The sequence below is a fragment of the Fringilla coelebs genome (assembly GCF_963513975.1).
Source record: "Fringilla coelebs genome assembly, chromosome: 1".
Lineage (NCBI taxonomy): Eukaryota > Metazoa > Chordata > Aves > Passeriformes > Fringillidae > Fringilla > Fringilla coelebs.
This window is the reverse complement of record NC_140028.1, coordinates 67,027,394-67,055,058: the sequence shown is the minus strand read 5'-3', so window position 1 is coordinate 67,055,058 and position 27,665 is coordinate 67,027,394. Positions and strand designations below refer to the sequence as shown.

Sequence of the window (27,665 nt, the reverse complement as noted above, 5' to 3'; positions counted from 1 at the left end):
CTCACAGAAGTAGATGTGCTTTGGCTTGCCTGATTACAGGTGCATTTGGTTTGGTTCTAACTTTAAAGCAATTCTGAGAATCTTGGATAATTTGCCTCAATTAAAAAAAAATCATAATTATGTTACTGGAGTCAATTGTTAAACCCCTCCTGCTGTATATGCATGCAGGTTTGATCCCTTCAGAGAACTAAGGAGGTACCAGCTAACACTGACTCTCCTGTAGGAAATACTTCAAGGCAACTGCTCCCAGAACAGTGAGAGGGGTGGAAACTGCAACCATCAGCCACAGCTCATTTTTAAAGGTGAGCAGTCATGCAGGGAGGACCATGCAGGATTTTAGCATGATCTAAAACTCCACTTGGGCACTAAACAACCATTTCCAGTTCAGAGAGCAGGCCATAATGGAAGTCACTTGAATTGCCTACAGGTGCTTTTGCAGGGTCTGGACGTGTGGCTGTGGTACTGCAGGCAGTGCAGCAAACTGCCAGGTGCCAGCTGAGCCACGGCCACCCTGGAGGCTGTGTCCTTCCCTTCCCACAGAAAATGTAAGGAAAAGCCAAGTATGGCTTCTCTCAGTGACATCAGTTACACACAGGGGCTGCAGATCCAGCTTTGCCTCCAGCACACCTGTTATTTCACAGATTAACTGCTGCCTTTGGGGCTGATTCCAAAGAGCCCATCATTCAAATCAAACTCAGTTCTCTTTATGTTAATGGCATTTTATTTCAAAATATATTAACCATTCTGTGCTTACAAAGGACTGCAGTGTGAATACAATATCAAGTTAAAAGCTTCTCAAACCTGCTACAAAACCCATTTTTATTAGGATGAGGACTGGTGCATACAATCAAAATTATTTAGTTTAAATACCTCTGCAGTCTACACAAGTAGTTCTCAGCCTTAACTTACACATTTTATTGGGCCACAGATGGACATAGGGGTTATATTGTCAGTATTTTACATGCAAAACCAGGTACTCCATCAAACCCAATTACCAATAACATCAGTTTTGAACACAGTTCCATTCTGAAGATGTATCACATGTACAGACAAAATTTGTGTCAACAGACAATAGAAGTTATTGCTCCAAATCCCCATGGGGCCTGGTAGGAACACACACTAGAACAACCTGTGCTCTGTAATGCAAAACATTTGCTGTTAGGTTTGAGTAGGGTGTAGTCAGTCTTAGGATAGGATGTCAAAAGTTTCTCTGGATTTGGTAAAATTTCCCAAGGGGAAAAAAACTCCAACCCTCCCACGTCTTTTGACCAAAACATCAAATGCTAGCTAGCATATATAAATATATATAAATATATATATAGGTAAGAACCCAACTACTGATATAAAAAGTTGGTTTCCAACCATCCAACCATCACTAAAGCAGAGAAAATCGGTTTTTAAAGCAACAATCTGAACAAATTGAATGCTTGCTGAATATATTTGTGATGACAGATGACAAGCTGAAAACACTGACCTACACAGACAGTAAGTTATGAACAACACAAAATTGTTTTGTATCAATACTTGAGAAAGATTCTGGTTTAAGCTGAGACTGGCAGAAGAGTAGTGAATACTGGGATTTTGTTTTTCCAGCCTTATGGCCTAGATGCCAGTTCTAAGCCTAATGAACTTTTGTAGCATGGCTACTTTTTGGCTTTGTGATGTCTCTTACATTTAATCTACATGAATACCATGAAACATTTCTTTGACTTTAGGTCCTCATTGCATCACTGCCTATGACACTCTAGTGGGTAAAAAGTGAGGCTAGGAGAAGAAATCAACCTTTTGCTTTAAAAACATCACTCTAAAAGTTCTTTATATATATATACATTTATATATATATTTATATATATGCTAGAGCACTCAGTCTGCTTTATTAGCTTGCAGATTCACTCTGCTGCAAGCAAATCTGCCCTGCATCTCACTCAGACCTGGCTTTGGTGTCACCAAATAGTATTTATATATTTAAAAATTAACCTTCAATTCAATGCAACATAAATTATGTTTGTCCAAGTCCATCCATATGCAGAGCAGATCAAGGATGCATTTATTTCCAACTAGCACTTCCTTCCTGAATTGTACATACTATTTCAGTATGGACATTGAAAGCATACCTTCAGGTCCTGGAATCAATTCCCAAATGGGGATGGAAGCAATACTCTCATGTACTAAACCATATTCCAAACAAGATACCAGAGGAGGTGTGGATGAGTTTAAGAGTCTGGGGAACTGAAGATGTATTTCATTACCTAATTATTTTGGCAGTTTTTTAGAGGATGTGTGCAAATACTTCCAGGAACAGCAATCTCTCAGCAATGCATTACTCGCAGCTTTTCCCTACTTTACATGAACGACAGTAAAACAGCAGCAGTCACACTACCAGGATTTGCTTGGCTCTTCCTCAATCTGTATCAAGTAAACATGAATTGTAGAAAATGTTGCTTGTTTTCATTATATACAGGCACTATTTTGTTTTCAGGTATCTTAAAAAAAAATAGGACAAAATTTCACCTAAAGTCTGAAGAGGACAGAGACTCTCAATATTTATATAACACTGCATATCAATATACACATTTGCAAACCCAATGCAGAATCCCTGAATATGTTTATGACTTTTGGCATTGTTTCTTTCAAAACACCAAATTAATTTTCCATATTTTTTTTTTCTTATTTCCACTTTTATCACTTAAAATCAATTTTGGAAAATTTTACCATAAAGCATTAAGGTACCCTAGTAAAATGACAGACAGTACCAGGTCAAAGATCAAGTCTCCCTAATGTTTGTTAAGAGTTTTAAGACTAGTTTTGTAGAAATAGGAATAATAAGGAAATTGTCAAAGTTGGCTTCAGCAAAAAGTGTAGGAAATAAGAACTAAGAAGAAATCCTTTGAAATACAAATCAATACAGAGTTTATAAAGATGATGCATCCATGGATTTAAGAGATGTCAGCTGACACTCAATAAAGATTATCTGGCAAATCAATTTTCTCTTGTAAAATTGCAAACTTCAAGGTAAGCAACTGCATCTCTAGAAGAATGCTACCTCTGCTATTAAACCTAATGAATGCTACCTCCAACCCCAACACCCTTCAGTACCTTCCAAGGAAATCGCAGCCATTTCCAGAGGTAGCATCCATTAAGGTGGCACTATCTACAGTGACAAATTAAAGTCAATATAACATAAACAATGTCTGAATAAAGGCAGCTGTGGAAACACCCCCTACCAACAATGCAAAGCTATGGAGTCTCAGTAGAATAACAGTATTTTTCCATTCTCAGTGGATCAGGTCCATAGGAAAGGCCACACTGCAGTATTCCTAGTACTAGGGATCAGCAGCATAGCAATTCAGCTTTTGCTTTTACTGGAGAACAATTTCATCCAGTTTTGTTTTTGAGGCTTTCTGAAAAACAATGTTGAACATTGCAGCCATACACCTATTTCAAAAAGTTATGCTTATACCCACAATGGAAAATATCGCACCCAACTTTCCCTGAAAAATGCTTTTTTGTTATTTTAATTAAACAGATTATGGATTTCCTATTTAAATAATCTCTGACAAAATGCACATCCATTATATCCTTCTCCCCTGTGTCTTTAAGAGAAGCCCCACAGAGCTTCAAATCAGACAAGCCGAAGTATACCTGCACACACACAGCACTCTGCATGGAAATATCGTGTGAGTATCAACTCAGCTTCTGAAAAATGTGCATAATATGTATTATAATAATGTTAAACTGTTTCTTTTTAAGCAGCCTTTCAAAATAAGTAATTTCTGCTCCCAAGTGGTCATGGTGCACCTGTGCTGAAAGCCACCATATTGTAGTAAGTCTGCCAAAATGAATGTGTGACAGGTTCTTGCCCATTGCACTTTGTTCCTTGATGGATCCAATTAAGCCAGCATGTACAGTGACCTGAAGCTAACATGCTGGGCCATGAATTGGCACACAGTCACCTCTGCCAGCTCTGCTACACCAGTGCTCAGCCAAGGTACAGGAAGGAAAGGCTAACTTGGACTCGAGTGCCAGAAACAGCACCAGCCCTTTGGCACTACACTTGATTGCAATTCCCCAAGGAGAACAATAAAAACCACCACAGCTGAATTTCACAGTACCATAAGACCACATTGTTTTGCATTACTACAAGCATTCCCTTCTGAACTGTAAATTACTGAACACTAAATGTACTAAATACACTTAGTATGTACCTGGTCCTGGAATGACTGTTTACAGTAAAGCTGAAGACCATTAATTTCTTGCCTACAAGCATTATAGAAAAGATGGCCTCTCCTAAGAAAACCACACTGCAGAGAGTGGTGGGGCTTTTTTTATTGGTTGGGTGGTTGTTGTTGTCGGGATCTTGGAGCAGGGAGTGGGCTGAGTTAGTTTTTTTGAAAGCTACAGTCCATGTACTAAAAACTTGTCCCACAGAACTGCTGGTTGTTTTTGCAGATGAGGCAATATAACCATGAACTGGCACTTTACAAGCCAGATGTCAAAATGACCAGTTTGATTCTTTTCAAGACTGATCTATACTAAACTATTCTTACAAAGGCTGAGTCTGCTCAGAAAATAATATAGATTGCTAAATACCCAGTGACAAGTTATTCTATTTCTGCTGGTAATTAGACACTTGCTAAACATGAAACCTGAATAATCAAAATATGCTCTTTCATAAAAGGTGGTATTTTGTGTTTTGGGTTTTTTTGTGGTTTTTTTCCTGAACATGGTGAAAATCAGTGAATATTTCCTATTCCAAGAAGGTGTTATTGAAAGTTTTGTTCCTTATTTTTCTTTCTTTTTGGCAGTATCTGCTACTGCACCATTACTGAACCATACAGTTAGTTCCTCAATCAGGAACAGCACAGAGCATGAGCTTCTGAAGTTACATTTACTGAGTAAGGATGTACTATGGATGGTTCTTCATGGCAAGTCTGAGCTGAATTTGGAACAGAAAGCATCAAAATGAAGCCTCATTTCAAAGGAGGACAAACTAAACAACATTCCATCAGATGTGAATTCTCTATATAAAAGGATTTCACAATGGAAAAGGAACATTTCAAACCAGCAATGTGTCTTCCCAGGTGATTTTACTCATTTGCATTACTGAAGTTAACGGTGTCTCAATCATGGTTTTAATCTTCACAGCAGAGACCCTTCTTTGATCTAAGGCAATTGGTTGAAGGGGAAGAAGAAAACTTAAAACCAAACAAAATAATGCATTATAATGACTCTTTAAAATGACTAAGTCGAGTACCACAGGAGTATGAAAGATTGTCTCAGAAAATGGGATAGCAAATGTGGACAATAAACATGTCTTGACCAGTGAGCAAAGAGGTGCTTTAAATACTATCTACAAGAAGCTACAAGAACACAACAATTCAGTGCAAAACTGTGAACTAAGAAAAAAAAAAAGTAATACAATAAAGAAATTGCCTGAATATCATGGTGGTCTCATTCCAGCTGGTTAGAAAGTTGCAGGAGTATTTCAGTAAAGCCTGAGGTTTCCCCACATCCTCCACCCTATCCCACCAACAATTATAAAAATATGTTTCACTTAAGCTTTTTTATAAGCCACAAAACCAAGGAGATGATACAGATACTTGATTCAAGCAACATATTCTTCTTATTCAGTTAGTGATGTGTAGATCTTTCAGAATTTAAAATATTAAATGGTATGTTTCCATATTTTGATAAACCTGAGTCAACCTACTAAATTAAGCCCAAGTCTCCCCCTCAAGCACAAACCTGCAAGTGTGCACAAACAGCATACTTCACCCCTCTCATTTAAAACATACAATTTTATCAGTAAAATTGCAGCAGCTTATTTTGAGAATCTGAGGAGCAGAGTATTTGTGTCTTGTTACGCAGCCTTTTTATTGCAAACCTATACCAGGACTTTCTTCATTACTCAGCACCAGAGTACTTTCCAATCATTTCCCATGGCAATGTATTTTTCAAAACAATGTAAAAATACATACAATATCATAGAAAGAACCTTCCAAACCTGTCAGCACTCCTGGAGCTCAAGTAAAACAAACATCTGCAAGCTGTTTGTGCACCAATCTTAGTTATCCTTATTCCTGGATAAGATCCCTTTGTTTCAAGCATTGAATTACTGTCCACAATAAATACAAGGCATGCCTATATTTAGTACAACTCATTATCAATCAAACTCTGAAATCAATTTGAGTTACTGGAAACTGAATGGTGGTTCTTTGGTTAAGCAAGCACATCTGCTACTTTGTACTAGGGCCTCACTGGATTTGTGGAAAAGCTGTGCAATTATGAAACATTTACCAAAAAACCCCACTTCTCATTTACAAAAAGGATCCATTTATAAAGATCCATTGTGTCAAAATGCTTCGACAATCAATACAAAAGGCCTTAAATGTCACCAAAGCTGCATTTTAAGCAAAAATACATATTCAGAATCTTTGTTTATTAATAAGATATACCTTAATATATTAAGATATATCCTATATCTCAGTAGGATATGTGGCCAGATGCTTAGAGAGTTAAAAAGCCCCAAATAAGCTAAATCAAAATCCATGCTCTCTCCCCTTTCTTTCTGGTAGTAAAATTTCTTTAAAAAGTGAATGGAACTCAGCCACAGCATTTGAAAACCAGCATTAAACAATCCTCATGAAACTTCTTCCTATTACTGGAAGGAGATGTGACCATCCTACATTACTACTGTCTGAAAACACTTAAGGCCTTTGATTAAATTTAGTTGACAAGATGACTCCACTGGGAGGGTGGATAAACAGCAACATATTAGATTTTGCTGAAAATGGGGGCAAGATTTAAACTATTTAAACAAGTCTTCCTATGTCAGTAAGAGGAAAACTCACATTTAACAGTTTCCATTTCTATAAATATCAGGAAGATATTAAAAATGCCAGTCTCCTACAACATAAAATTTCAGCGCGTGTAAGTGAATAATATTTAAGTGTTATTATGAGTTACAGATGATGGTTGAAGCTTATAAAGAAACACCTTGAGGAGAAGCAAACTATTATATTATACTTTCATTTCACAATGAGTGGTTTGCCCTTCTTTTGCTGCCCGATTGCCTAAAAACAAATATTTTGGAATTACAGCTTCCTTTAAAGCTACTACAGTTTAATAAGACAAGTAACCCAATAAATAAAAGCCAAGTTAGTAATTTCAGCAGGTAAGATAACGACTCCAGTGGATGTACCTGTCCTCTTAACTATTCTTTTGATAAGACAGAAGGTCTTCGAAGTCTTCAACAAGGCAGCTGACTGTGTGTTGGTATGCAAAGCCATGGGAAGTAGACATTCTCTCTTGAAGAGGCAAAGTGCACAATAATGTAAGGCCAGCAGATGTTCTAGTGCTTTCTCCTAAAACCCAATCTATGCCTCCCTGTGAGCTGCCCCCAGGCACAGCTGGGAAGGGACAGAAGGCCATCCACGGCTGTTGTGAACCCAAGACAGAAGACAGCGATCCCTCATGTTGTAGAGGCACAGCCCAGCACCTCCCTCACTCTGCAGACATTTTCACCTCCTCAGGAGTCTCTCTAGGTGACCTGGGAGATGGGAGGAGGAAAACAAAAATGAAAAGTAAGACACAAATCTGCCCAGTGATTTTAAACAATTGTTTCCTCTAAAATAAAGGAGAACCAAACACACATGAAGATTTTTTTTGTGTACTTGGAAGCTCTGTTTCACACAGGGCAACTGGAATGTAACTTTTACAAGCCAGAGACTACAGACAGGTCCAATTAGCAGTTTTTCTCCTTAATTACACAGATGAAAGGAGACAGCACTATTCATGTGAATAAGGCGAAGAATTATTTCTGACAAGCAGAGAATCCTATTCAAGATATATGTATAATGAGCTAACCTATATAGTTTAATAAGACAGCAGAAACATTAAAATAGCTACTGTTGCTAATATTGTCACAATGTGATTTACAATTCTAAGTAGTTATTCAATTGTGAGTTTATTCCTAACTGTATTATTATTATTATCCCATTCCTAACTGTACAGTTTAAAGATACATTCCTATATTCCATAATTCTGTAACTTCAATGACATTACTAAGGACAATACTTTTAATGGAAAAATGGCATATAATGATATTACATTTTTTTAAATCTATGTTTATATTTTGCAGTACTGTACATTAGGACATAAAAAGGAAGTGTTTTGGGGCAGGCCCCTTTTTAAGGGCAATGAACTCCTAGATATCCAGGAATAAAAGTTCAAAAATTTTGTTCAATCATCTCGTAGCATAGCAGCAACATATAAATTACAGGACATAAAGGTATTATCAGCAAATTTTCTAAATGAGCCTTCTGTAAGAGGCTGAGAACATTAAATAAACACTTCCTATATACATGTTCCATTGAGTGCTTTACTTAGCCATACTTTTTATTTCTAGAATACGGGACAGCAGAATCCTCCTCAAATACTACAGTACTCTCGCAGATGTGAGTGCACTACTATATAAAACCCTTGTACACATTCCCTACACCTGTGAGTAGGTACACTGATGTGTGTGAAAACACAATTGATCCAAGTAAGACATTTACAGCTCACCGGTAAATCTGTAACGGCCACGCTGCCTGTGATGGAGTGGGCACAGAATTCGTCGGACTCACCAACATGGCACTATATATATTGGAAGCGACCACAAGTATACAAAGTAGAATTGGTCCTATGATGGCCCCTTCCAGTCCCAGGTAATATGCTCCACCAGCTACTGCGAGGCCTGTCAGGTAAGGGTGACCCCCTCTGCCACAAGAACAACAAAATTAAATTAAAAACAACAAACACAGCATTATTAATTAAAAAATGTGAATTAATACTGAAGTTTTATTAAGCTTAGGAAACGACCCAGCTAGCTATAGCTACCCATATTTACACTATAAACTGCTGTCTGAATGACTGCACAAAGGTTCCAAGCTGTATTCCGTGCTGTATTTGCACGACAGATCAAACACTGTTATAGCCTGGAATGCTGGTAAGATCCTCAGCGGAGTAGTTAATTTACAGACATCTGCTGAACAATGTCTGAAGGACTTAATGGCAAACACACTTCCATTTTGAGAGTGGAAAGATGGCTGGTTACAGAGATTGTTCATGCTTTATGGTCAGGAACTGTTGTTTATTTTAACATAATTAGCAACAGGTACTATGAGGACCCCTGAGCAAAGCCATTCAGTTGGCTGATGATAGCAAGTTGCAGTGCATCTTTTAAAGAACAGTTAGCATACAGTCTTTAAAGAAATAGCCATGTCTTCTCATTTTGCTCTAAAAAAGCCTCTCAGATCGAGTGTTTGCTATCATTAGCTTTTAACCTTTTCAGATGAAAAACCAAACCAGATTTTAATGAACATATTAATATTTACTGGAAACTTGGGCCCAGAAGAGCTTTTCGATAACAGCTTTTAAGGCAGCAAGTAAACCATGCCATTTTTATTTTTTGTATCTCAGATTCACGTTTTGCACCTGTGTTCAGATGCAAAATGTGAATGCTACCAGCAGCATTTACACAAAACCTGCTCATCATTCTTCATTTTTTATACCTAAAATAATGATGGCAATATGGAATTGTAGAAGAAAAAAATACAGTTGAAATTTGGCACACAATTCCCCGAAAGTTCCTCTAAATTCTGAGTGTAATACATAGAAAATAGCAGCTAGTCAATTCAGAGCTCCAGCAGCTCCTGAAGTTTCTACCATGGTCCTGATTTCTACTCAAAACCGAAATTTTAGGTCTTTACCTTCAACACAATTGTGTGCGAAACAAGGCCATGAAATATGACCTATTAAATCTGACACACCTCAATTATGTCTCACCCAGATCAAACTTAACCTACTGGCAGGACCAGACTGCTTTCCTGAGGAGACAAACGCCTGATGTTTTCTGTTTCTCCAATAACATATATATTATTAATTTCTAAGCCTTTAAAAACTTCCTTTTTTCCCAGAATTTGCATCAGTTTAAACATTTTTTTTGCCTAGTTTTCTAAATTAAACAACAGATCGCCTAATGAAAAAGGACTACAGTACAAAGGTAATCCATTTGGAAAACCCTGCATAACCTAATTATAGCTATTTCAAATAGGTTTAATCTAATCTGCAAGACATCATGATGCTCACTGTTCAATTTATTGGGAAGAACACAATTTTCCTCCACTGTCAGAAAATCTATACCTCTCCCATATATTTTCTGGAGAGTAAACAGAGTCTGTATCCTCTACAGTCCAAAAAAAAAAGCATTCTAGAAAGCAGAAGAATTATTGGCTATTTAAATTGCTACTAACCTTAAATTTATCCATGATTTATTGTTGGGTAAAAACGTAATTTGATTATACTTCACCTGTTAGGTTTAATTAATGCAAAATAACTAGAGCCACAATCAATGAAAATTAGTATTAATATCTGGCATATTATCATTAGGTACTCTCTGTTCAGTGTAATTATATTTAGCAAACAAAAATACTAATTTCTAACAACACAGAACTGAACCACTTTATATCCTTATTCTACATTAACTCTATTTTTTTTTTTTTTTGGTCCCAAAATAGCTCATGGTTTTATCTGCTCTGCAACATTATCTGGCATTAGGAGATAAAAAGAAAATGCTACACACCTTTACTCAGTAATTAGATAAACAGAAAACATAAACTAATTCTAACAATCCAACTGAAACAGCTCATTTTGCTGAGGTTGAGTTCAAGACCTCTGAAGTGTCAAAGCTCACAGAAAAGTGGCCTGGGAAAATGAAGGCACTTAGGCCAGTAAAACTGCTTACTATGAGGTTATTCCTGAGCTTGAAGATACTGTTTTGCATGGTTCAGAAAAATGAGTTTAATTAAAGGCATCAGTGATTGTCAATCATTTTTACAATGCTAATTTTAAAAAGTGTTCAATGTACTTACCCTGATATATCTGAATAAATTGCTGTATCTACAAAATATGTTGGCAAGAGGTGAAAAACCAAGAGCAGAAGGGCTTTGCATCCCTGTCCTTGCACAAGCCACAAATCTAGGACTGCAGGCACTGCTGCCCAGTATGTCCCCAGAAATGGCACTGCTCCAAGGATTGCTGCTAATGCTAGAGCACACAGAAGCAGAAGTGAAAAAAAGATCACAGAAACATATTTCACAAATATATTTGCAGTTACATTCTGACACTTCTGCCACACCAGTAAGTCCCCCTTCCATCAACTGCTATAAATAAAGCACTGTGCCACATGAGGCTCTTGGTGTTTTATAGCTGTGGTTTAGGAACATTCCCCATACAGAGGAGCTTCAGCAACTGACAGTCATAAGGAGTTCAGAGGCATCAGTTTAGAAGAACTTGAAATTATACCAATTGTAGATCTCTTACTGTGTAAAAAAGCAAACAAACCTAAGTGTCACTCTAACTTACTGCATCTCCTGCAGTTGCCCATAATAGTGAGAAAGCAGGCAAGCATGAGATTTATGACTTACATATTTCTGTATGCAAACATGTGCACACAGCTGCACACCATTCTACTTGTAACAAAGACCTGCTGTAATCTAAAGCAATACAGATCTGCTGCCACTATAACTTAATGCACCTCCTGTATTATAAACATAATACAAAGCACAACTAAGTGGGGTAGTTTTTGTTTTTTTTTTTCTCATTAACCAGAAAGCAAAAACCTTTAAGATTTTGCATGTAGTTGAAAAAAATAAGACTGATTACTATCTAAGTAGGTATAGTGACCACCAATGCCTTTAAGACAGTTGCACTTTACAATACAGCCATTTCCCATTATACTGGGGTTTGTTGCTTCATAGCAACAAACATGTCCCTTATGCTTCCTTGTACACAAACATTTTGCAATTACTGTTATCATCATTCCTTTTAGAGAAAGAAGGGCAAAGAGGAGCAGGGGAGAAGGTTTTTCTCTGAGAAACTGTCCAGCCATTTCCAAAACTAGGATTAAATATTAAAAGAAAACCAGAGGCTGGTAATACAGTCAGACAACACTACTGAGAAAAAGAAGCATTCCTCTATCATGCATTTCCATGATACCACCTCTTCCTGCATTTAGACATCTTGAAAAATCAGCACCTGTCAACTGTGAAAGAAACAGAAGCTAAGACAGGTAGAATAAAGTAAAAAATCTGAAAATACTTGTACTGAATACAAGAGAGAAGGAATTGGATGTAGCAAATGAAACAGAAAGAGGTAAAATAGCTGGCAGGGAATGTGTTGTGGAAACAGAAAAAGGCAAGGCTCAGGGTAAGACAGCAATGAGGGCCTTCTCTCCACCCTTCACACAGCCAGATCCTCCAAGACCAGACCTAAGGTTGTCAGCAACACTTAATATTTCTGATTTTGTACAATAAATAATTACATAATGTTATTTATAAATATAATTGCTCAAATTCTTACCAGATGGTATGAAGACTATGTTAATCCCAAATATAGTGTGAGTCAGCCAAGTGTAGAGTCCATAGAACCCAGCCATTTTGAGGGAAGCATCAAACACACCTCTAAAACAATCAAAGAAACTCTGTTAATTTTTATTAGCAAGAGGATTCCAAGAACTACAAAGATACACACACAGGTTGCTTTGAATAACTGAAAAGCCATCAGTGCCACAAATAACACATCTCAAAATGTAACACTGAACCCTTTACACATCTCAAAATGTAACACTGAACCCTTTACACATCTGTTCCCTCTGAGAAGAATAAATATTCACCACGTATGTAATTAAAAGCCTTTACACAAAAAACAATGGGTTCCAGGGAGAGATTCCTTGAAAGAAACTGCTCAAGTTTGAGACCACATTCTCTATCAAAAATAACCTATTTTCTACAAGAAGCAGTACCATTCTGTGTACAAAGTGCTTTCCCTTTCCTCTTTTCCTCTTCTAGGTGTTTCTTCATTTTCTTTATCTGCTTACATTTCTATACCTGCCCTTTTTCGCTGGATCCCCCCAGCTTTTAGGTTGTTTACTAGGCTACATTATTAAAAGCCAAACAGTAAATCTGGGAATCTAATTCAATCCTACTGAAACAGGACTGAACCCAAAGTTCTCCTCTCTTAAGCGTGACCACGGCTTCATGGGACAGCGAACAGGAGCTAAGTGCTCTGACATTTCTACAGCACTAGGGCAGGTACACATATGGAATATCCTGTAACTGAACTGGAAACCCATGCCTTAGATCTACAGCCACAAAAACCATAATCTCAAACTGCTACATCTCATTAATGTATTATGTCAGTTTTTCACCCCTATTCGAGAAGCCAAGTTTCCTGAAATCGCTATTTCAGCTTGAATCCAAGAAACCAAGTCCCAAAGCTAAGAACAGTTCTAACAGTTCCATCACTGCATAAGTGGTGGCACATGCACCCTCTTAGCAAAAATAAACATGAAGTTTCCTGATGTTAATTTCCCATTCATAACTTACAGTGATTGTGTCTTGGCAGTTTTGGGAACTCTGGCAGTAGGGCAAAGAGGACAGGAAGACACACAACATCAATCCTTAAGGGCATAGAAAAACTGCCCTTTCAGATCTAAAGTCTGTAACAGCACAGTTTCCTTTCTCCACTGAGTCCATAAAGCCTTGTAGCAAAGAAACCTGTGATTCTGTGGTATTAAGTTACTGGGCAGAGTCTTTTCTGAGCTACCAAGAAGAAGTCCAAGACTCCCAGTTTTTGCTCCTTTGGCCACTATCCTCATTCTTATTTCTGTAGGCAGTGTGCATATTTTTGCCATTGTTTCCTACCTAAGGGCTCACTTTTAGATTCCTACATAACTTCAGAATCAAAATTATCTTATTTAAAATTCATTCACTGGAAGCTATGAGTGCATAATAAACCTCACACATCAACACTACTGTTCAAAATGTGAGATTCTCTTAACAGACTAACCAGAAGCAACTGTTGTCAGCCGTTTTCCCTCCAAAAGAGGGAAAGGAAAAATAAAGAAAAAAAAGCAAGCTTTAAAGAATGACCTGAACTAACAAGTCTAATTTTGACAGGCAAGAATTATATGGTGCAAAAAGAAAGGCAGAGAACATTTACAAATGTGGTGGCCCCAGTAAAAAAAAGAGCCTCAATACTTCTCCATTTAGACGAACTTTTATTATATTAAAATGGAAAACCAGACCAAAATATATAAAATCTACATAGTTTGAAGTGTGACATACGCAATTGTATTTGAGTTATAAGAAAAGAAGTTTCAGACATAAAAAAAAAAATGGCAAGGAGGCAGGAAAATCCCAAGATCCAAGACCCAGTAACAATGCTAAATGTGAGTTTGCATTAAAAATTCAAGATACTTTCATACTTTAGCTACTCAAAAGTCTTAATTTTCTGCATTTTTTGTGACATTTAACTCATGTCTACTCTTTCTGAGGATACCAAAGGAGCATAATATCTTTCTAAAAAGAACCTGTGCAGTAATCTTCAAGCAAATCTTTTTCTTATCCAACAGGAACTATGGCACAAACACATCACAGATGTCATATTTTTTATAACAGTCCTTGAGTATCTCCTTATTTTTACCAAAAAGAAGTTTTCTGTACTGTAGTAAAACTTACAAGGTCTTAACATTTTCTATACATATGCACCAAAACTCCATTTCAGTGTACAAGAGATGAGACAGGCCTCTAGCTTGAGAAAAGTATGGGAAGTATCAACTTCAGCTGAAATTAAAATAACCACCTACAAGCAGTCATTTTAGATTTTCCCAGAGAGACTACAGAAGAAGGGAAGACAGTGCTATTATGGTAGCCAAAAGAGAGACAGCAATCCAGGAGAAAAAAACATTGAAGGTATCTAGAAGACGAGTTGCTTTCTTAGTCTCAGCTCAAGGACTTGGCAGTCAGATGCACTGGTAGAACAACAGAAAAACTAGTCTGGGACTAACAGGTGGTCCTGGTCTGATGCCATTCTGCAAGTTGACACACAGTATGTTTCAAAGGCCAAACAGTGCATACCTCTGGTAGAGTGTAGAACAGCAGAGCATCTCGCTGGCTCCGTGCTTCTAACACTCACAATTCATACACTGAGAGGAGAAGCCACCTCACAGTGCTGGAAGTTGAGAAGTGCCAGTGATCAAGCAGGAGGAGAGAGGAGGCTACACCTAGTCTCATTCTCCTACTCTTCCTCCCTCTGGTTTGTGTCTGCCTCAACTGAAGACAAAACATAATAAAAGCACAAGGGATACTACTTTGTGGCAGGTGTGGACCATGAGAACCTTAATCTCTCTGAAAACTCATATTTGTTACTTTCTGGTAACTGTCACAAAAACTAAAAATTGTATCTTAAACTCTGGAGATTCATATCTATTTTGCTTCACGGTTAAGGCAGCAAAAAAAATATTCTGAAAACACTAGAATCTTATCAGCAGCTTGCTTCAGCCACTCTGCACCTGAGATACCAGACCTTAAAGATGATGTGGGTGTGCCAGTGCTGCATGAATTAATTACCATCTGTAAAATGCAGACCTTCCTGGTGTAATTATGACAGTAAGTAAGCTTCATCTCTTAATACATTACTGGCACACATACAGCTTCTTTTTATATACAAGAGTAATTGTATGATTCAGAAATCAGAAAATTCAATTGCTGCTCACGTTTCACTTTGGCACTGTATCTGGATGAACCACTTTACCTGCAAGAGCTGTAATCTGCAAATGTGTAATTTATGAGCACTTCATGCCAATTTGGCACAAGGCACACTCAGACATACATATTCCATTTTAGTGAGCTTTGAAAAGCATGCAAAATTAAAATAAATAAAAATCAGAGGGCATGGGTATTGCTATATATTATTCAGATTAAAAATGAAAAAACTTCTGTGAAATGCTTCTGCACAGCTGGCCTACTTTTTTTATTTTTGGGTAAAAGTTCCTTCTACTAAGTTCTGTCCCTAAGGTAGTGAATTTGCTTGTAGACTCCACAAAGGAAAGGGCCCCTTTTTCAGGGTTCCATGGATTTTTTTCTTCTCTTTTACAGGCTGGCCAAAAAAAAGTCTAGAGCATCCCTTTTATTACTACTGTAGTTTATATCAAATGTATGTCCACCTGAATCCAGGTGCACTTCACAGAGCCTGCAGGTAAAGTCTGCTCACTGTTACTGACACAATGAGATTTCAAAAATTTTAACCTAATGCTGCAGCAACCCCAGCTGAAAAGAGCCCTTCAGCTCAGATCATGGATTTTTTGACCTTGGAGTTAATTTGATTGTCTAGATCTCTCTGCTCCCACAGCACTGGAGGAAAGAAGAGCATATGGGCTGAAATAATGAGAATTTGAGTTACCAGAAAGATTAGAGAAAGCATATCATAAGTTCAGAAGAGGAATTTTCTGGTTATTATACTAAATTTATATGAACAGGCATATGAACCCCAGCTTGTGAATGGGCATGAGAGTAAAAACTAGAAAAAAGTGGTATTCATCTTTGGAAAAGTTTGCAAGAAATAGTGGTCCTCTAAATTCTTACAAAATCCTTTACAATCCATACAACAATTTATAATCCAATTAAAATGCAACCCTCGGCCAAAGACACTGTTAGAATAAGACAATTTCACTTTTTTGTCATCTTCCTCACACCACTGTTTGGTATTTTCCCATATTTTCTCAGTAGAGACTAAAAGGATTGTACTACATCTTTGTTGCAAACCTTTCTGTACAGAGAACTGGCTAATTCAAAATGATGCTTTAAGAGACCTCAGCTATTCAGTTTCTCTTGGGAATACAACCATCACATTTTAAAAGAGAGTTCAAAGAATAAGAAAAATGCATTCAAAATTTCACAGCATGGTTTCAAAATTTATCTTCAGAACAGGTTAGCTCAGAAGTGTCCCATGAAAGGAGCCCTTCCATTCCCCTGTTCCAAAGATTCATTTCTGTCCCAGATCAACCTTCCTCTGTCTACCTGCCAGCACAGTCTTCATTATGTGCCATGACACTTTCTACAATGAAATCAGCTTTTTCATTTTTACAGTGAATTCATGACAATGGTTACATGACAGGTTAGTTTTAACAAAATAGCTCAGGTCTCCACTCCCCAGCCAACTCATAAGCAGTGACCTAAATAGTTGCATTCCTACCAGGAAAGAACAGTACACTCATGGCTGGAGAGCAAGAACATATCAGTGCTGTCTCACCCCAGCTGAAATTAACACTCACTGTCACCTTAACTTCAAAACCACAGTACTCCCTGTGGTGTGCGAAGAAGTTACTTTCTTCACACACCACCAAGATCTGTCGCAAAAGACAAGTTGCCAGTGACAGCTATTGTCTTTGAAAAGACCAATGTATTCTTCTTCTACAATAATCCCCCAAATTTCAAATGATCACCAGGTGAACATTGAAGAATGAAATGACTTCAAGAAGTCCTTTTGAACAAAACCTCTTAACCTGTTCTTTGACTCTCTTTAAGGGTTCTGTTCTTTCAGGGATAAAAAATGACCCTCTTTATATTTCAGTTTCAAATTTAACATGAAAGTAAGCTAAGTGCACTAAGACAGATTCCAGCTACGAATAAAGCTGAAGTGGCAGGAAGCGTTTCTTGACAGAGTAAGATCATCTCAGGAGCAATATAAATATGCAAATTACTTCCAGAGATGACTCCATGACAAGATTTCAACAGTTTTGCTGCTGAAATTAATTCCTCCTCATGAATGATACAACTAAACAAAACAGCTCCAACATATGCAGGCTAGTAATGACACTAATCAGATAAAGTGATACAGTCTTCTATCAAAGCATGGTTCCTCCAGATGGTAGAACTGATGCAAATATTGCATATGCCTCCCAAGGCAGGACAAGGCTCCAATGACTTTATCAAAACACCATTAAAGTGTGGCAACCAGCCTGAAGTACACAGTGGCACACAGACATCCTTCCCTAACAGAGAAATGTCTACATTCTGTGAAAAATAACAATTAATCTGTGAGAAATTCTAGATCTATTTCTTTAAAATGCCTTTGTATCTGTATTCATTTTTTAATTACTACTTTGACCTGTAATTGTAAGCTTACAATTACTCTTCTGAGAAGCACATTTGAAAGGACCTGTTATTTCTGAATCACCTGTTTCTAACATTTCCAGTAGACATGTCCAGTAGACAATTTTTACTATGTGCAATACTGCACTGGTCTTAAAATTGATCTTGGAACATAACATAAAAAAGGCAAACTTGTTCAGCCCAAAGGTCTGTCTAACCAGCTTCCCATCTCCAGCAGAGTCCAGAAGCAGATGTTAAGGGAACAAAGGAAATAGACAAACCTCTTCAACAATCTGCCCTGAGCATTCTTCCAACCTCTGCTTCCACCTCAGGGGATATTATGAACCTCATATGCAGGCTTTCTAATAATTAATCTTCAATTCATGTATCTTCTTAGTCGTCCTGTTCAATAATGCAAGTTGCTGCAACGCCAGTGTTCTTTTGCAAGACCTTTCCCATGCTCTTCTGCCTGCTTCAAGAACCAATGCATTTTTTTGGAAGTGCCTGGTCACTTTTTGGTGATGCAAATATTTTATCCTAGAAGGGACCATAGACAGTCCAACTCAGTCATCCTTTTTACACTGGTTCTGATGGTAGAAACTTCAATTGTGTAACATCCTTTGTTCTAGGCTGAAGAGTCCTTCCTCACAGAGAAACTGATGCATGCCTACATTTCTCTAACCAGTCTTGTTGCACTCCTAGCTTTTTAAGATGCAGGAACCAGAATGGCACACAGTAACTCATTCTTTCATACAATGGGACTATTCTATGTTTCTGTTTTCTAGGTCTGTGATAAAAAAATCTTAACGTTTGATATGTCTGTGTCGTGGTTTGAGAGGAAGTAGGTTTTTTTGGGATGCTGTGGTCAAACCAATAGGTGCTCAGATTTGAATATTGGCACCTGGTGTGGCCACTGGATACACCTCTGAGAACACAGGGGGTTAAAAGCTGAGAAGTCCTGGGGGAAAATTCTCTTGGTTCCGGTCCATGAAAGAGCTCGGACCTCCCCTGCCCGGCTCTGAGTTGGGTGGGGAAGCCACGAGGCCGGAGTCAGGTAGGCTGGGAGCCTGGACAGAGAAGGGAGGAGAAGGCCCTGCAAGATGGAAGGGTGGAGGAACCCGGAGAGACATCGGGCAGACTGCCCCCAGAGGGAGAGGGAGAGAAAGAGAGAGAGCGCGAGAGAGAGCGAGCTGGTGTCTGTGCCACCTTGAGATTTGATAGCACGGCCAGCCAAGAAGGAGAAGGGGGGGAGGTGAGAAGGTGCCCGTCGGAGTTCTGCACAGGCCGAGCCTGAGACTTTGAACCCTTTTTTTGGATAATGAGAACCTTACAAATGCTGATCTTCCTGGATCTGAATGAGGAGAGAAATAGAGACGGAATAGCAGGAAATGGGCAAGTGTGATGAAAGTCCCTGCAAGTGAAAAATGCCAGCTGAATTGAGAAGAATCCTAGTTGGGAGGAGATGATGGAGTGGCCTTTAGCCGGACTTTTCTTGTATAGTCATGGACAGAACCATTTTTCCTGTGACACAGAGACTGCGTTTAGGGGGAGGCAGTGACTCAGAGCCAAGGAAGTGCAGTGATGTGATGGAGTGCGTGAACAGAGACGATGACGGGTGAGGAGGAGGGTGGTGTTGGTGCCCTCCGGGAAGAAGAAGAGGATCTTTGTTCTCGAGACCCCTCAGCCCCAGGGGGTGAAATTTGGCAGGGGAACATGTGTCCCAAAGGTGAGAGACTGCACTTTTTTGGAACTGGGCAAAGCATCCTTGAAAAGGAAAACCCTAGAGGCAGCTCTGGTCGATGCACAGTGGTGAGAGCACTGGGCGTGGAAGGAAGAGGTCACGCTGGCAGATGATCTCCAGGCGGTGCCATGTGTGACTGGGAAACACAAGAAGTTTCAACTGTGTTTCCAGGGGAAGCCCATGGTGCAAGAGAGACTCCTTTCTCCTTGATGAACTGAGAATTGATTATCTAAAGGGTGGTGACAGATCAAGAGTTGATGATTTGAAGGGTAGATGTATGGGAAATTTGGTGAGGGGAGGAGGAGGGATGAGACATGTAAGGTTTTCATTCCAAATTGTGTTTCTCTTTATGTATAGTTGTAGGCTAATAAAGTTTTTCCTTTTTTTTATTCTGAGCCTGCTTTGCTCTATTTCTGATCGCCTCTCACAGCAGATACCAGGGAGGAAGCATTTTCTTGGGGGCACTGGCATTGCGCCAGGCTCAAACCATGACAGCCTGGCACATGTTTTTTAAGTATTACCAAGCACTGAGCTAGCCTGTGTACCAGAAAATACAGCTCGCAAGTGATAAGAGTCAGCAGAGCAGTAATCAGTTGATGTGTGAAGCTAGGACTGGTACTCCCCCACGTATATCACTTTCATCTACACTACATTTCATCAGTCATTTTACTTCCCAGACATTGCTGTCTTCTGAGTTTCTCTATAATCCTGCTGCATCCACGACTTCTCTGGGAAACCTGTTCCAGTGTCTCACCACTCTCACAATAAAGAATTTCCTCCTTATATCTAATTTAAACATACCCTCTTCCTGTATAAAGACAATACCCCTTATCCTTGTGATACTGTAAAAAGCCTGTATCAAATTTTGGTAGAACATAGCACATAGATGAACTTATCAAGGGTCTTGTTTGCCCACACTACAAAAAACATGAGGCAGAACTTCTCGTCTGTGAAAACTCCACTGATTCTTTGCAACTAAATCATATTCACCAGGTGCAGGTTCCTACTAAGCTTTACAGTACCAATACCCATCCAGCTTACAAGTTTGTATTTCCTGGGTTTCCTGGAACAACTTTTTTTTTATTTTGCCCCTGAGATTTCTATAGTGACTTATCATCAGTCATTCCCAACAATTTGCTAATGCTCATTTAATCTGTTTTGTTCTAGAAGCTCTTCTACAGTCACTGTAATTTCTGAGATTCTACTTTCCATAAGAAAGCTCATCCATAAGAAAGGTTTTACAATGTGATTTCCTCTACTTAACTTCACAGCAATAAGCAAAACAACATCAATTTACCTCCCCCCTGCAACAACCTGAGCCTTGTGGTTGCTGAGTACTCCTTGTCATCCCCTCAGCCCTCTGACTGCTTGTTGCTCCTGTTGCAGTTGAAAAATTATACTTTAGTTTTAATAGCATTTTATGCAGCTTTCAGTAAATGAATCCAACTCAGCACCTATTCTAGGTGCTATATGCCTATTTCTATCTACTGAAGTTTATGATCCTTTCATTTCATAGCAAAAACTTCAGCTTTTAAGAGGATAGTTTCTCATTTCCAGGGCCTTTAATATTTTGCTGTTCAGATGTGCACTCTCTTCCCTTCAGCCTTACTCAGTTATTAGTATTAATATTTATTGCTCCCCACACCACTTGTAAGGATGTAAATTCTTTAGGATTGCCATTTTAGCTTGAAAAGTTCATTAATGAGAGCAACAGCTGTCTTGAGTCAATACTGCTTGAGATCCATTGCAGTCTTACATTTAGAAACTCCTAGGCTGTTCAGATTATTCATATTATAAAATTATGAAACACAAGCACACAGAAGGGAGTATTTCATTGCTTATGTTGGTGGAGACAATAAACAATGGATTGACCTTATAACTGGAAAAGAGTGAAAAGCTAAAACTGTGATGTTAAATCTTTGAAATATCAGGAAATCCTGAAGTTTTATATCAGACTTCATGCTGTCTTCTTACACTACAATACATCTGTATTTTAGACAGCAGAAACCTAACCAAGATTATAATAACATATACTGCAACATTAAAACACACATAAAGAATTATCAGATGTGCAAAAACAGAACCCTGCAACATTATGCTAAAAATAATTCTAACACTATACTTTTATTCTTAGAAATACCTGATGGAATATCCTTTTCCTATATATTGAAGTCTTTCAGCAACCTTTTTCTTGCCATCCCTTCCAGTTAGTTTTTCTCTTTGCTTCTAAGGCAGGCTAATTGGCTGATCTAAATTTCAGATGTAACTTAAGCATCGCTCTCTTTACTGGTAGAGTTTATGTCATTACCAATGAATGACTCATTCATTCAAATATTGGGTTTAGACATAGAGGTAACTTTTAAAAAACTGCTGTAGTAAAGAAAAGTAGTGTATAAATAAAGCCTAAGTGCGACACATAATTAAGGGACTTGCACCTAAGTTGCAGTATAGTTATATTAAAAATTGCAGGGAAATCAGCTTATATGTTTAAATGTGCTCCCACTCATAGATGCACTAACCCACATCCTCTGCATGTTTACAGATATTTTCAGTCTTAAAAAACACTGGACAGCCAGAGAATTACACACTAGAAATATACACTACGACAAGCTACTGTTAGAATATACAAAACATGCCATTTGCAATATGAAAGAAGCCAATGGCAAAATATCAGCACTGTCCCTCAAAAAGCAAGGAGTCCTCAGTAGCCTCTTAATATGTTTGATACCAGCCTGCAGGGCAGAGAGAACAGAACTGTCTGCTTCAGCATCAGGTTATGCACTTAGATACTCTCGTGAACTAAGGTTAGTAAACTGTAAAATTCAGATTAAATTTACAGACTATTTAAATAGCTACCAACCTTAAATTTATCCATGATTTATTGTTGGGAAAAAACGTAATTTGATTATACTTCACCTGTTAGGTTTAATTAATGCAAAATAACTAGAGCCACAGTCCATGAAAATTAGTATTAATATCTGGCATATTATCATTAGGTACTCTCTGTTCAGTGTAATTATATTTAGCAAACAAAAATACTAATTTCTAACAACACAGAACTGAACCACTTTATATCCTAAATATATATATTTATCACCAAAATTATATATGTGTAATAATGACCTTTTTTTCATAGTTTCATGTCTATTTTGGATTAAAGATTAAGTATGCGCAAATAAATTATTTTCTGAAATTTTCTTTGAACATACATTTTTCTTTGAAATATTCTTTGAATAACTGATTGAAATCATGTGTATATAAAACAATACACAGACAGCTTTTGTGTTTAAGAAGTATTTTCTATATAAAAGGAAATATGGGTAAAGACAAATCCTAGGGTGGTTCTTTTTGCAAATACGAGACTATTTAAGACTAAAAAGGTGGTATGAGCAAGTCATGTGTTTATTGCTACTAAAATAGGCAGCTTAAAAATACTACTATCTACCCCAAAAGATAATCAGGTTATGGTTATTTTCAGTTTGGTTCAGCATATGTACCGAAACAATGTGGCATCTCTTATAGATTTACAGACCACATTCTACTCTTTTTCCAATAACTCAACTGAAGCTTTCCTTTCTTCAATGTAATGAAAAACAAAAAATAAGTGTCTGTTATTCCCAATTTTAGACTAGGCAATTACTTCATTAGAGAATCATACAATCATTTTAAGTTGGAAAAGACCTCCAACATCATCAAGTCCAACCTTTGACCCATCACCACCCTGTAAACTAAAAAACAGCACTAAATGGCATGTCTGGTTGTTTCTTAAATACTTCTAGGAATGGTGATTTCACCACCCCCCTGGACAGTCCACTCCAGTGCCTGACAACCCTTTCTCTGAAGCAATTCTTTCTAATGTCCAACTTGAATTTTCCCCGGTGCTGCTTGAGGCTGTTTCCTCTCATACCTGGGAGAAGAGGCCAACTCCCAGCTGGCTACAGCCTCCTTTCAGGAGTTGTAGAGAGCAGGAAGGTCCCCCCAAGACCCCATTTCTCCAGGCTAAACAACCCCAGCTGCCTCTCACAGGACTTGTGCTCAGACCCTTCACCAGCTTCATTGCCCTTCCCTGGACTTGCTGCAGCACTTCAATGTCCTTCCCATACTAAGGGGCCCAGAACTGGACACAGCACTCAAGGTGTGACCTCACTAGTGCTGAGTACAGGTGCCCTGCTCCCACTGGCCACACCGTTGCTGACACAAGGCAGGATGCCATTGGCTTCATGATTAAGACAGAGTCATTAAGACAATTGTTCAATTCTAGTCCCATCTCATAACATGCACCTCGAGTAAAGCTTGAAAAATTTCAGTAAGGTCCTATTAAATGTATTCCTGTGACATAACATTTCAACAAGAAGTAACTCCCGCTACTAAAGAACATTCACTACATGCAAAAATTCTGTCAAAACACAATCAGTTAACAGTTTTCTTTGAAAAATTAATCTGAAAGAAATTATTAATGTTGCAGTAAAACAAATGAGATCACACATTTTGCTTTTTCTAAGCATTAGCTTAACATGCTGGAAGATTATTGTTTTCTGTGGGAATTGTATCATTGTCTCATTTTCTCCATAATCATTGCCAGGATGCCACAGCAAACCAATTAGATGTTGAAACAGCTGAGATTTTTGTTTGTTTGTTTACATGCTAGCTCTTTACAGATCTCTTTAGATGCTGATAAATAAAAGTTGAAATTTCATTAAGAACCTATTTCATCCATCAAGACGCTATAGGTTTACTTCACATCAAATATTTTTTTTTTACTTTCCAACCAATTACGGCTAAGGATAACAATTTCCTCTTTAGAAATAAGTAATATTTTAAGTAACTTTTTTTATAAACAATGAAACATCTGATCAAATTTGAGGTGTGCACGGCAAATGAAGAAAATGAAGCAAATAATGATAACCCTTCTCAAAATGAAAACAAACAGTACTCATCTTCCTGGCATTACTGAACAAACTCCCACCAACACGTTTCAAGGCATCACTCAAAACACTGATCTGGGTTTAAGACCATTTCACAATGTAATCAGGCCCCACCACAACTGAAAGCTGCAGTCACTTTAAGCCACAGCCATACCCGTGTGCATGCACTCATGTGAAAGTATCGCACACACTAAATTGCACTGAGGCCGTGAGAACATGCAACTTAGTAATGTGCAATATCTCCACCAGAGCAAGCAGAATGGGAGCTTCAGGGAAGAAGGGTATGGTGCATTCAGGAAGAGAACGACATGCTGCTCAGGGAAAGGAAAATGGTTCAGGCAAAGGTGTGCATGCTACTACTTGGAAACCTGTGATTTGGAGAATTACTGCTTCATCCATTCAGAGCAAAAACAAAACAAAAATAAAAATACAGACAAGAGCACCCCCTCCCTAGCTCAGGGGTAAAGAATTTAATTTTCCTACTTAAGCAGTAAAGTAGGTGACTTATAACCAACTTTATTTTACAGAACCCTTCTGAACAAAGCAAATCTCACACTGTTATGGGCAGATAATGATTCTCCCAAACCTTCAAAATAGTACATTATTAACTATAGTTACAATGAAGAAAATCACTAGCTACTATTGAGAATTAAAATTATCTAAATACAGTAAACTTGTCCAAGTGGTCCTCATGTTTCTAAAGCAAGTCATCTTCCTAAACCTGACAGTGGTGCCAAAAGAATTCCTACAGATCAACCTACTCTGGCATAAACCTTCTGCCACAGCTGCCAGGCCCCTCCCTGCTTCCCTTTCTTTGTTCCTATCGTTGACTTTAAATGGTTTCAGAGTAAGTAAATCATGTATTTACTATATTCACAGGCAACTAATCACTGCTGTCAGTAAAGGGAGACTCTCACACATGACAAATTATTACCCCTTTGTAATTCATCACATTTTTGCCCTGATACGCACTTATGCAATGTAGAAAAAAGGACAAAAAAACCCAAAACCAAACAAAAAAAACCCCCACAAACAAACAAAAAAAAAAAAAAGAAAAAAAAAATGAAGAAAAATAAAAGGAATTAAAAAGCAATTAAATGTGGCCACACCAAGAAAGTTAGAATCAGACTGAGAACAACATGAGATTGCAAGCCAAAGAAAAAAAGAAAACAGATACACCAACTGGCTTGAAGGACCAAAACTACTAGAGGACAGAAGCTCTTTTACTGCTGAGGCACTAGCAGTATTTGGGATGATTATAACTTTCCTAAATTTTTATTTCCCATTTATAGGCAATGGCACATGAAGTTCCAGCATGGAATTTTGAATTAGTTGGTTGATTTGAAAGAGAACCAGTACTTCAGACATCAGTGAGAAATCCCTGTGGTCACATATGCCATCAGCAGTAATCTTACTCCCAGATTTTTTACTGTGTTTTAGGGAGTCATCACAGAACTACTGACCTTTCCTCTTCCCTGTAGATTAAATGCTGCCTTCCACAGATGCAAACAATGAGGAGACACAAAAGCAATATATGACAACAACGCACACACAAGTGTTTAGTCTAATCATAGGAGCATTTTCATGATGAAAGTTACTCAAAATTGGGAAAACTGGTTTACGACCAATTTGCAAATCTGTTTGTTCCATAGTCCAAACACTGTCAGTTCCCATCTGGAGGGCTGCTTAGAGGCAGGCAGCACTGCCTGGTACAAAGGCATGTATCTGGGGTAAAGGCAGATGCCCAGCTTACAGTCACATTCACAACACAGGAAATGACCAAACTATCAGCAGATCATTCTTTAGATTGCCATTTGTCTTCCAGTCCCAAGGAAGACCTAGGAAAAAGTTATTTTGTTGACTGTCAAGGGTTGCATGGCCCCTTCTTTCCCACTGCCCCTCATAAAAAGGTGCCATCTCTTGAGCACTGAGGCCTGAAGGATTGGGGAGAGGAGGACCTTCCTTCCATCAAGCTGCTGCCTTCGCCACCTGGCAAGGGACACTCCCATCACCTGTCCTGCCTTCCACAGATGGGAAGCGACACCATAACCATGCAGAAGGTGATCTCCCACCATCACCCAAGCCCTCACTCCAGACCATCCCCAGCATCAGCCCCATCACTGCCCTGAGTCACACTACAACCAGCAGCATTTCCAGAGCTGGAATTTGTCCTGCTGAGCACACAGCAGAGCTCCTACAGCCATCCCCTTCTCCTGCCCATGCTCACCCAGATGGTTACTGTGGGAGGCTGTCACAAGCCTTGATGAAGTCAGAGCAAGTAGCAGTCACTGCTGTCCCCTGGTCCTCCTTTGAGGACAGTCACCTCCTCAAGGCTCACACTTTTCCCAGCACAACTTGTCCTTGGTGGAGTTGCGCTGGCTGGTGCCTCCAAGTGATCTTCTGTCTTTCCCAGCTCTGTCTTTGTACCACTAGGTTTGCCAAACAAGCTCTTGGCTCAGGCATAACATGATGCTCTTGTCAAATCCCTGATCAATCCCACCACCTGATACATGCTACTGGCATCTTGCTTCTCTGGCATCCTGGATGAATAAATTTCCTATCAAAGGCCACCAGGGCAATACATCCCATGGTTTGCAGCAGGCAGTTCTTGGATCACACTCAGCTTCTTCAAAACTCCTATAGTGCCACCACAGCTGCATCTATTTTTTCCCACTACTCAAGTTCAAATTTATAATCTGTGGTATTTTGACAGAAACGGTGAGATTCAATACTTGGCTCAAAGCAGCCTGGAAAGCTGCTCTTACCACTATACAGGTCATAAATCTATTTGTGTGAACAGAGAACTGCCACTGTATTTGCAAACTCACTATCAAAGGAGTTAGAAAAGTATTTAAAAAATTTATAGCTATTTATTGTCCATTAAATAAAAAACACAGCACAGTTCTAATGAGAGAAACTGAAATGGGAAAAGATCCTTGTGATAGAGCTTCCTGGGTAACATCTTGAAATGAAGGGATTTCAACATTTTCAACACAAATTCAACAGAAATGAGTTGCCAATTGC

At 38.5% G+C, this 27,665-nt stretch overlaps 1 protein-coding gene across 3 annotated transcripts in view; it reads right to left on the bottom strand.

The window, feature by feature from the left end:
• Nucleotides 1–750: 750 nt before the first annotated feature.
• The window catches only part of TMEM245 (transmembrane protein 245), a gene marked incomplete at its 5' end in the record, with an annotated part of 78,157 nt that continues 51,242 nt past the window's right edge, over nucleotides 751–27,665 (bottom strand). For all 3 annotated transcript variants that reach the window (XM_084210846.1, XM_084210847.1, XM_084210848.1), the window contains 4 exons: nucleotides 751–7,549; nucleotides 8,566–8,760; nucleotides 10,914–11,088; nucleotides 12,403–12,503. In XM_084210846.1, the coding sequence (XP_084066972.1) occupies nucleotides 7,504–7,549; nucleotides 8,566–8,760; nucleotides 10,914–11,088; nucleotides 12,403–12,503 (517 nt within the window). In that variant the 3' untranslated portion in view covers nucleotides 751–7,503. The remainder of the gene's footprint in view (nucleotides 7,550–8,565; nucleotides 8,761–10,913; nucleotides 11,089–12,402; nucleotides 12,504–27,665) is intronic.